The following is a 14,421-nucleotide window of genomic DNA, read 5'->3' on the forward strand; positions in this document are numbered from 1 at the left end:
ATATATATATATATATACATACATACATACACATGTTATAGATATGTATATTGATCTTATTTATGATGTATTTATAAATTAGTGAAACTAATGGTTCATTTCATTGTAAAAATATGTTTTTGACCTTCATTAACGATGTAACATGAAATATTTGTCTATATTCTAACATTGAACAAATAAAAGGTCATAATATTTGTGTTTTTTTTTATCTACACACATCACAACTCATATTTCCTCTCAAAATCCCAATGAAATATAAAAAACCCGACATTAATCGTACATCTCACATTAATCTCTTGTTTGAATAACTTCAATCGACAACCAAGAAACATATCTAACCAAGAAACACAAGGAGGAACTCATATCTATGACACATGAAATTGATTTATAACATTCTTAAATAGTGTTGCGGCTGTACATGGAGGAGGAGTGCAGGACGAAGCGGAGAAGGATCATTATCGTGGTCATAGAGAAGAAGTAGATGACGATAAGGGGCAAGCAGCGCCGGACAATGATGAAGAGCAGCATCGACGACGACGGACCACCCTTATTCCAACAAGTGATATAAACATATCAAAGTCCCACAATTTTGCAAATTATGACATCAAAAACAAATTTATAATATTAACTCATATAAAGAACCACACGGTTCTATATCCGGTTTCCAAATAAGGAAAGTTTATAAAAAATAAACTCACCTTATTTAATTCATGTAGATGAAGATGAAATAACAATAATCTCTCAACTTATTTAATTCATGTAGATGAAGATGAAATAACAATAATCTCTCAAGTATAAATCACAGAGTCAAATTCGTTCTTTCCTCCTTATGTTTTCAGTTTGTTCGCACCAAAGAACACACACACGAAACTACTTACCCACCTTATTCCCCTTTTTATGAGATAAAATCTCATCTTAAAACCCTTTTAATAAAAGACTCGATGATTAAAACATTTTAAGCATAGATACATATTTAACCCATCAACTTTTTTTTTTGGGTAAAGGGGACGGAACCCCAGGAAAAATGTAACCCATCAACTTATCACCACCTTTTAAAAACAACCTCAAGCTTTATATCCGGAAAACCCAGTTATCACACGGATCATCAACAATATATGTAGCATGAGAAGCCATTTTCTAAGTAAGTAATAACACAAAAACAAGAGAAAGAGAACCCAAGTAGAAGTTGTTAAAAAACCGAAATCAACTACGAGCCAAAATCACGAATTATAGCGAAAATTATGAATTTTTTTTGTGTGTTTATGAGTTTGACATCTTATGCCATACACCATATTACTTATATGTAGTGTACATGGGTTAGAAGAGACCAAAAGACGGCCAAAAAATCCAAAAAGAGATCATATTGGTAAAGAACGATCATTTTTTTTGAAAATCGGGCTTGGTTGTAACCAGTCCAGGGACGAGCCATGGTTTTTCGGAATATCGTAATCCGACCGAGACTGCCGGTCCATAACCAGTCCCTAGCCAGGTCCATTTTGGCCATCTCTAGCTAATATACAACTGTTATAGAAATGATTTTGTTTGTAGGTAGTGACAGATCAAAGATGGTCGGGTGGAGCGGAAGTGACCGGGTGACCATGTATGATTGTGTACGCCTGATACGCCAGGGGAGTGGTCGAGGTTGCTAGTGGCCACTCATGCAACCAAGTTTTTCTTGGAAGTAGTGAAAATTTTATAATCCTTGATGATACTACAATTTTATTTGGTTGCATGCTACGATAAAACCATAAAAATATCATCTTGATCCTCATATGCAGAAACCATTATTGATGTTAAAGTGTCTTTTGAAGTTTGAACATTAGTTGGCATATTAGCTACATCGGTCTACTCATAGACACCATTCTTTGCTATAATAAAAGATTCAAGTAAATTTGCAAAACTTCAAGGATTATTATTGCATCAAATAAAGTATTAGGGTCAAAAATGAAGTTAAACAAGTTTCAGGGGGCTAAAGTGTAACTTATCACTAACTTGTGGGACTTCTGACAAAAATGACCTTAAGAAATAGAGATATTACACTTTTAGCCCTAAAATTTAAATTTTTAATTAAATAGCATTTTATTTTTTTAAACTTTAAACTTTTAATTTCTTTTTCTTAATACAACACTATTCAATCCCCCCATTCTCAATACAATATTATTCTATTTTCTCATTTCCAATACAACACTATTCTAAATTTGTTTATTTTTTACAAAATTTAATTTTTTCTTTAGAACTTTAATTTTTTTTTTAAATTTATTTGTTTCTTTAAAAAATTATTTTTTTGGCAAATAACATTTCAAATTTCTAAAAAAAATTAAACTTTTAAAGAAACAAAAAAAAAAAAAAAAATTAAAGTTCTAAAGAAAAAATTAAAAAGATTTAGAATAGTGTTATATTGGAAATAAGGAAATAAATAGTGTTGTAAAGGAGGAAATTGAATAGTGTTATATTAGGAAAAATAAAATAAAATATTAAAACTTTTAAAAAAATAAATTTCTAAACCAAAAAAAAAAATTAAAGTATTGAAAAAAATTAAAATTTTAAAAAAATAGAGTTCTAAATTTTTTTTAATTTATAGAAAAAAATATTATGAAATAATTAAAATTTTAAGATTTAAAAAAAAATTAATTTTAAAAAAGAAAATATTTAAAAAATAGAAAATAACTTAATTGAAACCGGGTGGGACCCACCAGCATATTTTATTATTACTAGAATGATACTTGCACAATGCAGCGAGATACATCTTGATTTTAATGTTTCGTTTTATATTTTGACTCTAACGATGTTATAATGCAATTTTATGTGGTTTTGAGAAAAAATAAAATGTTATTATTTTTGAATAAAATATTATAAGTTTGTTTGAAAAATAAGCGAAATTAGTATTAAATCAACTATTTAAAAGTCCTTATTTTTTATGTAATTTCTTTAATTTTTTTATAATTTAATTTAAGTTTAATAATGAAATAATTTATTTTTGGTTTAATATTATAAATTTTATAAAGATAATAAGTAAGTATTATGTTAAATTCAATGATTATTCTAATTATATTTTAGATTTTTTATATTTAAAATGAGATGTTTATCCTGTATTTGATTATGTTTATTTGCAATTAGTTATACGAATTCAGATATAGAGTTTTAATAAGTTGTACTTATGCACAGTCTATTTGCAATCTTGAGTTTTAAGTAATATACATTAATAAACAGTACTTTACACATAAAAAATGGTTTTTAAGAGTTTTTGTCAAATATTTTATAATATAATATAGATTAATTTTTTTTTTAAAATCAATTTTTTTTAAAATCAATTTTTTTTAAATTGCAAACAGGTCCTATAGACACCTAACGGTGCTAAGAAGGTAGCAAAAAAATCATTTACTTAAAAAAATTTAATTTCAAGACTAAAAGTGTAATATCTTTATTTCTTAATTATTTTCGTCAGAAGCCCCACGGTCCCATCAACGCACACACACATTGTGTAAATACACACAGAAGATATTTTCACGTGAGAGGACAATTCCTCACAGCTTTCTTCCTCTTTTTAAGCGGAGATACGGTCCGTACTCCGGCAGCCTTCGCCGGAATTTTCAACCGGAAAATATTAACCAGCGACATCTCCTCCGTGTTCACACAAACAAATTTTCTTGGTTGGTAGATCTCGGGAAACCATTATTTAGATTTGTATTTTGCTCAAATAATTCGAATTGAATTTATTTGATACTATATGCGCTTTGACATTTTCCTTGTATTATGCTACGTGATCCGATTTTATTTCTCAAAAACGTGTGATGTTCATGTTCTTCGTTTTTTGAGACATTGAAACTTGTTTCTGTGGAGATTTCTTATGATTATTGGTCTTTTTTATGTTTGTGTCTGCTTTACTTTGCTTCTATGAAGATTGACGGAATGATTTGATCCAAAAGTTGCTGCTAATACGCCTTTTTGTATATAGGAATGGGAGTGAAAGTGGCGAGTGGGTGTGTGAACTGGTCACAACAATCTACGAATTATTGGCCACCTTCTTCTTCACCTCAAACCCTAGCTTCTGCAATCTCTTCACCTTCAACGAGGCGTCGGAGTTTAACCGATGTCGCGCTGGTTTTTAGGTGCGTTCACCGACCGACGATATTTGGAACGAAGCTGAACAGTTATCGGTCGTTTGAAAACCCGAAAATATCCAGAGGACGGAAGTCTATTAAATCCATCGTGAGTGCTAGCTTAGATGCAGAATTCTCGGATGAAGAATTCTGTAGAGAGATTCAGGAATTGGCTTACATATTCCAATTATCCGATGACCATGAGAGTAATACCATGGACAATCACGACTTAATGGTATCAGAAACGCAAAACCTAGAACCATTTCCTAATTCGAAGATGGAACCACCAGATTGGGTAGGGGATATGATTCCGGCGAGCATAGAGCGGAAGGCAAACAGCATTGAGCTACCACTTTCGTTACGAATCATACAGAGAAAGAAACAATGGCAGGCAGGATTCAGAGAAGCAGGGGAATCTGCTTATTGTTCGGTGAAGAAGGCATTCTCTTCAATGGTGTTCATAATTCGCGAGCTTCAGAGCTACACTATTCACTTGAGAGAGGCTTTGTTCTACGAAGATCTACAGGGGGTTTTGGTGAGGGTACAGAAAGAGATGAACGCATCTTTCGTTTGGCTCTTCCAGCAGGTTTTCTCGCACACACCCACGTTAATGGTGTACGTGATGATTCTTTTGGCGAATTACAGCGTCTTTGCGATGTCGAGTAATGTCGCCTTTGCGGTGGCGCCGCCTCCCGCGACCGTGGAGTCTGTTTCGTTTGTCGGAAACAAGAGTCACGCAAAAATTGATTCTTCATCAATCAAGACATTTCCCATGAATTCGAGTGGAAAAACCATGTCAATTGGCGGAATCAATGGTGGCGGAGGGAAATCCAGGCCTGTAGCTAGCGGCACAGACGGTGAGGAGAGTTTCGATGGAGCAGTTACACATCACCGAAGAATTGTTCCTGATGGAGCTTCATTGTCATCAACAGTAAACCCGTCAGTCCCGAGCCAAGGGATCGAGGAAGAGGAATCGGGTTTATGGAAATCAATTACTGAAGAAGCTGATAACATGCAGGATGTTATCAGATATGGAGTTGTTGATCGGCAAACCATGCAAAGATTTGTTTCGCCGGTGACTGCAACAGCCGTGGAAGAAGACACCGCGGAAGGTCACTTCAGAACGGAGCTTCTATATCAAATGGGTCTATCAGAAGAGCCCGATAACCCGCTTCTCCTTGCCAATTACGCTCAGTTCCTGTACATCGTCGTCCAAGATTACGATAGGTACAACTCTTTAACCTGCGATGCTTAAATCTTTAAAATTTACATTTAAGCACTCCATCTTTTAGTTATCAGAAGAACACCAAATATTTATTTTGATATTTAAATCCTCAATTCATATCTATATAATCAGTTCATCTAGTTATGTGAAAAGACTCCATGTTCGTTCTTAAATATTCCAGCATTTGGTTATTTGAAAAGATGATGTTCATATGATTATGAAGTTGTAATATGATATCAAGTTTTCTCATGATAAAATATCTTTGTCGACTAAAGTGAAAGCCAAATTGTCATCTTATAAGAAAGTAGGAGGAAAGGGATAAGAAGGGGTGGGTATGTGTGGTTTGATTTCTTTGAATGAAAAATAAAGCAATCATCTAGATATTTGTGAATACCTTGTACCTATCTTTATGAAAATATTACATTTTGTACAAAAGGACAGATTCTTTCATCTAAAATGATGAAAGGTAGAGATTTTGGTAGATTTTTTTAAAGCTTTCTTTAATAAAATGGAGAATGCAAATTCTTTAAATTTGAAATATTCTTTCAAAATTAATAATTTTAAAAGAAAAATATTTTTTAAAATAAATATTTTAAAAAATTTGAATCTTAAATCTCCGTTTTGAAGAATCTGTTGGAGATTCTTATTTGAATGATCCCAGATTTTGACGTTAGTTTATGTTTAACAATTAGATCAATCTCCAAACCCCTTTGTAAACAAATTCAAAATTCTACAAAGTTATATTTTTATTTCTTTTCATGTAGATAATTGGGTGTTGATAGTTTCTTTTATCAAGAGTTGGAATTTTCAAGTAATATGTTTATTAATTTATGTGGACAGAGCAGAGAAATACTTCAAAAGGGCTTCTAAAGTGGAACCCAAGGATGCAGAAGCCCTTAGCAAATACTCAAACTTCTTATTGGAAGTGAGAAAGGATTTGTGGGTTGCTGAAGAGACTCTATTGGAAGCCATTGCCCTTGACCCCAGTAACCCCTTTTATGCAGCCACTTATGCAAATTTCCTCTGGAGCAACGCAACCGATGATGCTTGTTTCCCCATCGATTCGTCGGACATAGCCAACTCCGATGGCCTTTAATTAACCGCTACAAAATGAATATTACGGTGATGACAATTCCCGATTATAGCTTAGTTGTATAATCGGTAATAAGGATGGGAAAAGAAACAAGGTGTACCGGTTAATGTGTGGTTGAAGATTATATGGTTATAGTTAAGGAAGTTAACAAAGACTTTGGTGGTCGGTGGCAAGTCTAGGTTGTTAATGGACATTGATCTAGGGTGGTTACTGGTGGTGGTGATGCATGCTTTCCAACAAAAACTTTTGGATGTTCTTTAGTTTGATTTTATTCTGTTTCAGCTACAAAATGTGATTATGCAAGAGCCAACAATTGTAATTAAACTTTGTTTATAAATTATAATTTAAATGTTTTAGTAAATGAGGTTTCTTTTTGGATTTTTAATTTGATACCATATTGATTAGTTGAGCTTTAAAAATAAATAATGTGACTTCGAGTCATATTCACATGTGAATATAGTTTTGAGGAAGATGTTTTTGGCTTGATTACATATGAATAACCATTATATAAATAATCATGAGTATTATTTATATATAAATATATATTACATGTGACTGTAAATAATATAAACTGTATGCAACTAAATGTCCGGTCCTGAGGTTTTTGGTAACTCATGACAAACTTAACACCAAATAAAATATTTGAAGTATATTTTTATTCAATCTATATATATATATATATATATATATATATATATATATTAATAATACCCGTATTTATTTTTATTTTTTAAAATGGAGCTATTTATTTTGCCACAACAACTTTATAAATTATAATATTATACAATTGTAAACCAAACTGAATTATTTGTTCATAAATAAATTTGTGCACACATGCAATATGCACAGACATTTACACAAATATTATACATGCATTTAAATGTGTACCAATAGTATGTGTTATTTTTTTCCATATATATATGCATTTTTTTATTTTCATACAGCATAGCGTATTGAGTGTGTTTAGTCATACATCATATATTAACAATAATATAATTTACAATATAATATTAATAAAGACTATAATCAAAATATCGTTACAATCAAATAAACTAAAATTATATAAATATCTAATTTGAGAGACCATTTTGAAATAAAAATAGTTGAACACAAAATTGGTAAATGGATGAGAGAATACCAAATTTGGTGTTATAGTAATTAAAATACCAACACCAAAACAATGTAAGAATTGGTGTTTAGTTGAAGTGAAATTGTGTGGAAATTGGTGTAAAAATAGGATTTGGTGTTGGGAGATCTATTAACAACCATGAGATCCACATACATAAGATGTGCAATTATGATAAATATCTAAACCCATACAAAATATTTATTATTTGATTTGATTTGATTGAAAATAAATAGATAGGTGTTGACATGAAAACGAAACAAAAACGACAGAATTTTAAAATTAAAAAACTTGAGTGGAAAGTAATTAAGAAGCAAAATGAGCCAATAAATAAGCAAAAGTAGCGATAGTTTAGTGGTTAGTGGTAAAGGGTATTGAGATATTGTTTGAGGTCTTAAGTTCACATATTTCAAGAACACTACACTAGTATACTATAACAAGCTAAGAGCATTTACCTAAATTAATTGATACCTTTGTGCTTGGAATTCCCTGGGGAGTCCAATAGAGAGAGTCTAAACTCTAAACTTGTTTTAGATATAACACCCACCCACTCCTTCCTACTCCTAGCCCTAGGGTCACCATGAGTAATATACATACATGTGACTATGAACAGACCAAATCAAACAAGTGGGATGATACCTATTATCAATCTCTCAAAGTGTATAACTGCTATTTCTTTGAAATCCCCACAAGTGTGAGTGAACATGTAAGAAGAACAAAGAATTGTAGATACAACAATAGAAAGCAGTAAGAAGAAGGTATGATGAAAAATAGCAAAAGAAAAAAAACACACTTTTTACACATTCTACGCATTTGGTAACCTATCCACCTTTCTTCTTCCTATCTACCAACCTCAAAAGCTACATGTAGTTTGCTACCTTAATCATGCATCTCCATTAATTAACTCTTATTTAGAAGTCATGTCCTCAAAAATGCTTAAGGCCGCGTTTTCCACTATATATATGAAGCGGTGTTGCCAATGATCTCCCATGACGTGTCCAAACTCTCTCTCTCTCTTAATATACATCTTTGGCTATTATAGAGTCCAATAGTGAGAGTCTAAACTTTGTTGTATTGGTCCAAGTTTGATTGCCTTTTCTAGCTTAGTAGCTAGGTTGTCTTATAAGTCATCGTTAGCTATGTGTCGACTTATCATACCTCCAAGGTACTCCTCTTCTTCGTGCTTCTCCAAATCACCTCTCATGATACACTATTGTAGCCCTTTTCTAGATCTATGAGCATCATGTATAAGTCCTTACTATATATATGTTGTCTATATTTCTCCATGAGTAATCAGAGTGCCTCCCTAGCATGAAACCAAGACTCCTTGAATTGTGTTTGTTTTTTGCTCAACTTTCTCTTGCACTAAGACTATTTGTTGTCCTTAGTCCTCCTAATTAATCATAATCTATATAGTCCTATCAACCTCTAGAGTTATTCTAAATTAACTCCTATACCCTCTTACTAAATAAACCCTCTACCATATTTTTATCCTCACAGACGTCAAGATCAATTATCTTTCTTTTTTTTTTTACATTTTCAATATGCGAATTAGCTATGATTTGACCAAAAGGGGGTTCACTAATTAACAACCAATATTTACCTTCGGTGTTGCGACTTGAACTCATTTGAGGTAAATTAAAAGCATTAGCAACATAAAAAATAAAAATTAGTAAGGAACGTGTTCACATGGACCTTTGATCATTGGCTTACACATGATTCCTCTGGTGGGTATAACTGGTCTCATCAAGTTGTAATCAATTCACATTATGATCATGCTTTACCTATAGACAACTGTTTACCTAATGTGATCGTAACTCCGATGCCTCTCACTACAAATAGAATATCATTTTGTTAATGATATCATATATATGATAACCTGCAGTTATATATACAAAGAATATGAGCATGAATCGGTTAGAAATAACTAATCAAGTCAATCATATCATCCAATAAAATCATGTACAATTTCTTATATATATATATATATATTAATTTATATTATGTTGAATCAATTGAGTTTTGATTAATCAATACATATAAAACAACATTTGCTATTAAAAACATTCAATTCTAGCTAACATGTTCATCAATCATCAACGACATGCACAACCCCATCATTGTTTGCTATAACCGACACACCCTCAACGCCCTTGTTATTTTGTTGATTTCTCAATCATTATCAACATCACCCGCATGATCCTAGCTTGAAACCATAGCTTATTTAGGAAACAAGACCAAATCAAAAATAAATAAGATCGGGCTTGATCTGACTTTATCAATTATACTTGTTTAATTTAATTATTCAAGACCTCAATCTCATGCCAAGACCTTATATAATCACAATCCATATCAAAACACAAGCAATTTTTTGGACTCTAGAATTAAATAATTGAATGTCAATTAAATTTTAAGAAAAACTTGATTTGTTTTTGTTTTATGAAAAAAAAATGTCAGGATCATATAAACGTATTGTTAATATTAATGGACATTCAATTATAATATTCATCTTAATGAAATATTTTCTTCATAAGCTAATTTAAGATAATGTCAAGAGGCATTACTTACTTACTTAATATTAATTAATTCTGAAATTAATGAATTAAATAATAATGACAATCAAATTCCTAATAAATAACCAAAAGAAGAAAATTAAATGATAAGTTTAAAAAACTATTAACACAATATTATCGATAATGAGAAATGTTTCTTATATTTTTGATTATTCTCATTTTTTGGTTTTCATCCTTTTGGGTGTGTTTGATGTCTAGACAAAACAAGACATAACAAGACGGGACAAAACAGAACATGACAAGACAAAATAGAACACCTGTCCAATATTTGGTAAAATAAAACTGGACAGAACATAACAAATAAAATAACCAATTTACTCATAATGAGTTTTTTTTTTTTAAATTAGTTTATGTAATTTATTAAATTAATTAATTTATGTAATTTATTAAATTATAATACAAGTCTGTTTCACTTTGTTCCACCTTGTTCCACCCCGTTCCATAGGGTAGGGGTGGAACAGGCTTGTTCCATTTTGTTCCACATAAAAGTCATGCCAAACATGAGACAAAGATTCCTGTCCTGTTCTGTCATGTTCAGTCCAGTATACCAAACACACCCTTATTAATTTATAAAAAATTTACACACATATAGATACATTGTACATATCATACTACACACACATACATAATTATATAAAAAAAAATTCAAGCAATCCATATAAATTTAATTATGATATTCAGAAGTTTTTTATTTATTAATTAAAGCCAAAATAACTAAAGGTCGAGTAATCGAGATTACGTATTTTAGTCAAGATTTTAAATGACGTGAAACATGATATGACGACGAGGCCACACCTTTAAGCCTTAGAAGATATAGTGAGGTCACGACGTTTTTAAGGCGTGATTTATAGCGACAAATGTCTATAACATATACACACACATGTATTCTACCATTACTCATCAGTATTAAACAATTTAAATTATATTATATATCAAAAACTAACAAGTAAGATATTAAAAAGATGAAAATATAAAATATCTCATTAAAAACCCGCTCATTTGGCCATGACGTGCTACATACTTATCGTGGCGTTAAGCCTTGAGTCAGAATACGCGATGACGACTATTGTGGCTAGTCTTTAAGAACACTGATTCTAGTTCTTTTTTCCCTTTTTACTACATAATTAACTTGGGAGTATTTTTTGGTCTTCGAAATAGAAGTACCTTAAAAAGATCATAAATAAAGAGAAACAAAGTCATCAAGAATTTGACTTTGTTTTTCTTAACCATGCAATATTTATTTTACCAGGGCTCATGGTAACACTTCGAATCATATAAACCTCTTGTTTGTAAGAACCGATGATGCCAAATACCGAACTTTATGGCCTTTAACATCCTAGGTGTTTATTTTTCTTTAAGTATACATGGAAAAAAACAAGAAAGGCAAAAAAGGGTGCATGGATTATGAGTCAACTCTTGATTGACTTAGTAATAAAATGCAAATGTCGAAATCAAAGGATTCAAAGGAAATTTAGGGTTTATACCATCCTACATTACATATACTTGATTAGTAAAAATTAAAAATCAAGGCTTAATGTTCTCCCCAATACACTCCTCCTCAATAATTACCATTAGTTAATGCAAAGTAAAAATGATTAATTACCAAGGACTTGATTGTGAGCCACTTATGTATTTTTGTCCACGAGAGGAAGCTTGGGAGTTATACTCAGAAACAATTCTCAGCCGTTGGATCAAACCTGATCCAATGGCTAGCTGTGTCATTGCAGTAAATGGATATATACATATACTTTGTGTAGCTATATTTATTGAGTTTTCTAACAGAGACTAAGAAAAAGCTAAAGAAAGGAAAAATACCAAAAGACCACTTTCCTTGAAGTTATTTCCTTTGCATAAAAAATCTTTCTTGAAGCCTATGGAAGGTGGTGGTCATGGTGGTGGTGGCTTTCCTAATTATGTGAATTTACAAAAGCATCCTCTTGTTCCTCCTCCATTGACAGCAATCGGTAGGTTCTTGCAGGGTCAACGTCGTCAAAACCATTTTCCTTATCACAACTTTGAGCACAACAAAGGAATAGTCAACCCTGCAAATGGGGTTTGTGGATTCTCTTCATCCTCTAATGGAGGGATTGGTGGGTTGTATGGGGAACATGAAGTCTCATTAGTACCATGTTTGCCAATGGACAAAATCTGTGCAGCCGATCATGATGTTTTTCTCAAAAACTATGGAAATATAGGACTCAACCATGAAGTGATCAAATCTGGTAAGTCGATGAAATCAAAAGGTGGTGGTCGTAAGAGGTTGATCAAGGGACAATGGACAGATGAAGAAGACAGGTTAATTAATTAAACATACTTTTCCCGATTTTGATTCTTTATCCTGATTAATCTTTTTTATAATTTCGATTCTTAATTATCCTGATTGATCTTGAAGTTTTCATGGAAGAACATTGAACAAATTTTCACCATTTTTGTGTGTAGGAAGCTACTTAGGTTGGTGAAACAACATGGAGTCCGAAAATGGGCTCACATCGCTGAGCAAATGACCGGTAGAGCGGGGAAACAGTGCCGCGAGCGATGGCATAATCATTTGCGACCCGATATCAAGGTTTCTCATTTGATCTAATATGTTATGGCTTATTGGAATTCAACTCCATAAGTTCCCCCAAAAAAAAGCATTAAAACAATCTAATCTTGTGATGGATGATCCAAAATCTATATGATCTATGAACTGTGGATTTGGTGTATGTTTTATCAAACTTATAATTTGATCTCCTCTTTATGTCAAAAACCCTAATTTTATTCCCCTCAATTTGTTTCTTCTTGTCAAACCCTAATTTTTCTTTTACCAAACTAATAAATTCTTGTGGTTGTGAATCTTGAAGAGGGATTTTTTTTGGAGATCAGTAATTTGTTCATCTCTAGGGTTTTTCCTTTTGGTTATTTGTTCTTTAATCCAACTTTGGACTTTATTCGAACACCCTCCTAGCTAGGGTTCTATTTTCACCAACGAATTTTCGCACATATAATGATGTCTAAGATAAGGATGATTTCAATTCTTCGGATGATCTCCGATCCGTATCTTAACCACCTCGAATGTTTCTCAATCACGAGCTTGTTCATTTATTTTGTTTCTTTTTCATACCATAAAGAAACCTACTTGTCATGGGATCAAGGCTGTGAGAAACTTAAACTTAGGGTTTCTAGCTACGTTATCCGAAAACTAATGTTTGATCGGGTCTTTAAGATACAAAAATTGATTACCAATTGGATGCTCATCTTTCCTTGTGTTGTTCCTTTTAATATACAATAAACATGTTAATTTGTCTATTCATTTTCTTCAGAAAGATACTTGGAGTGAAGATGAAGAGATAATGCTGGTTGAAGCTCATCAGAAGGTTGGCAACAAATGGGCTGAAATTGCAAAATTAATTCCGGGGAGGACGGAGAACGCGATAAAGAACCATTGGAATGCAACAAAGAGGAGGCAAAGTTCTCGTCGTAAGAGCAAGAAAAATGAAGCCAAAAGTAGAAAGTCTCGATCTTCTATCTTACAAGAGTACATTAGAAGCAAGACCACCACTAATGCCCGTGATCATAATGTTGCTTCCACCACCACCACTGCCACCGCCACCCATACCAATGCAACTCCGGGCAGTTCCACCGCAATCTGCGCTGATGATCCGCCCATTAAATTCAACATTCTCTTTCCTCATGAGCTGCCAAATTCAAACTCTGATGACACTCCATCTCTAGACATGGATCAATCCTATGATGATGAGTTAACTTTCATGCAAAGCTTTTTTGGTGATAGCAACCTCATTAGAACACAAGATTCAAACACAACCTCCAATGAACCCTCAGACCACATCATAGATCTAAAATCGTCTTTAGACATGAATCCCCTAGGGTTTAGTAGTAGTTCACCATACGGGTTTGCTTCATCTTCGTTTATCTCCAATGAGTCGTCCATGGTTCACATCAAAGATCCAAAGCCCTCTTTAGACGTGAATCCACTAGGGTTTGATGGCAATTTGCAATTTGGGTTTCATTCATCTTCATTAGTTCCTGATCATGATGAGAACCCGAATTTATATTTGAACAAAGAAGATTCATCGAAAACCCAACTCGCTTCTGATGTTTACATATCTTATCTCCTGGAAGGAGCCACTACATTGTCTAACTCTAGTGACCATTGCTGCTATGGGGACATGAAAAGGGACTTGGTGTTTGATGCTGATGAACAAAGTGCAAGTTCTTCAACAGATGGGACTAAAGAGATGGATCTGATGGAGATGGTGTTCTCTAATTCTCAGTTTTCTCAAGGTAGTAATTTTCTGATATAA

General features: G+C 32.6%; 2 protein-coding genes across 2 annotated transcripts; both read left to right on the forward strand.

Moving 5' to 3' along the window:
• The first annotated feature begins 3,543 nt into the window (after positions 1–3,543).
• Positions 3,544–6,776, forward strand: LOC112518178. The gene is made up of 3 exons (XM_025125787.1): positions 3,544–3,650; positions 3,956–5,327; positions 6,166–6,776. The coding sequence occupies exons 2-3, from the start codon at positions 3,958–3,960 to the stop codon at positions 6,419–6,421; spliced, it is 1,626 nt and encodes a 541-aa protein (XP_024981555.1). The 5' UTR covers positions 3,544–3,650; positions 3,956–3,957; the 3' UTR covers positions 6,422–6,776.
• Positions 6,777–11,990: 5,214 nt separating this feature from the next.
• On the forward strand, positions 11,991–14,421 carry LOC112517882 (transcription factor MYB64-like). The gene is made up of 3 exons (XM_025125252.1): positions 11,991–12,412; positions 12,557–12,683; positions 13,420–14,421. Exons 1-3 carry the CDS (start codon positions 11,991–11,993, stop codon positions 14,419–14,421), a joined length of 1,551 nt encoding a protein of 516 aa, XP_024981020.1.

This window comes from Cynara cardunculus (assembly GCF_001531365.2).
Source record: "Cynara cardunculus var. scolymus isolate 2C chromosome LG 9, CcrdV1, whole genome shotgun sequence".
Classification (NCBI taxonomy): Eukaryota; Viridiplantae; Streptophyta; class Magnoliopsida; order Asterales; family Asteraceae; genus Cynara; species Cynara cardunculus.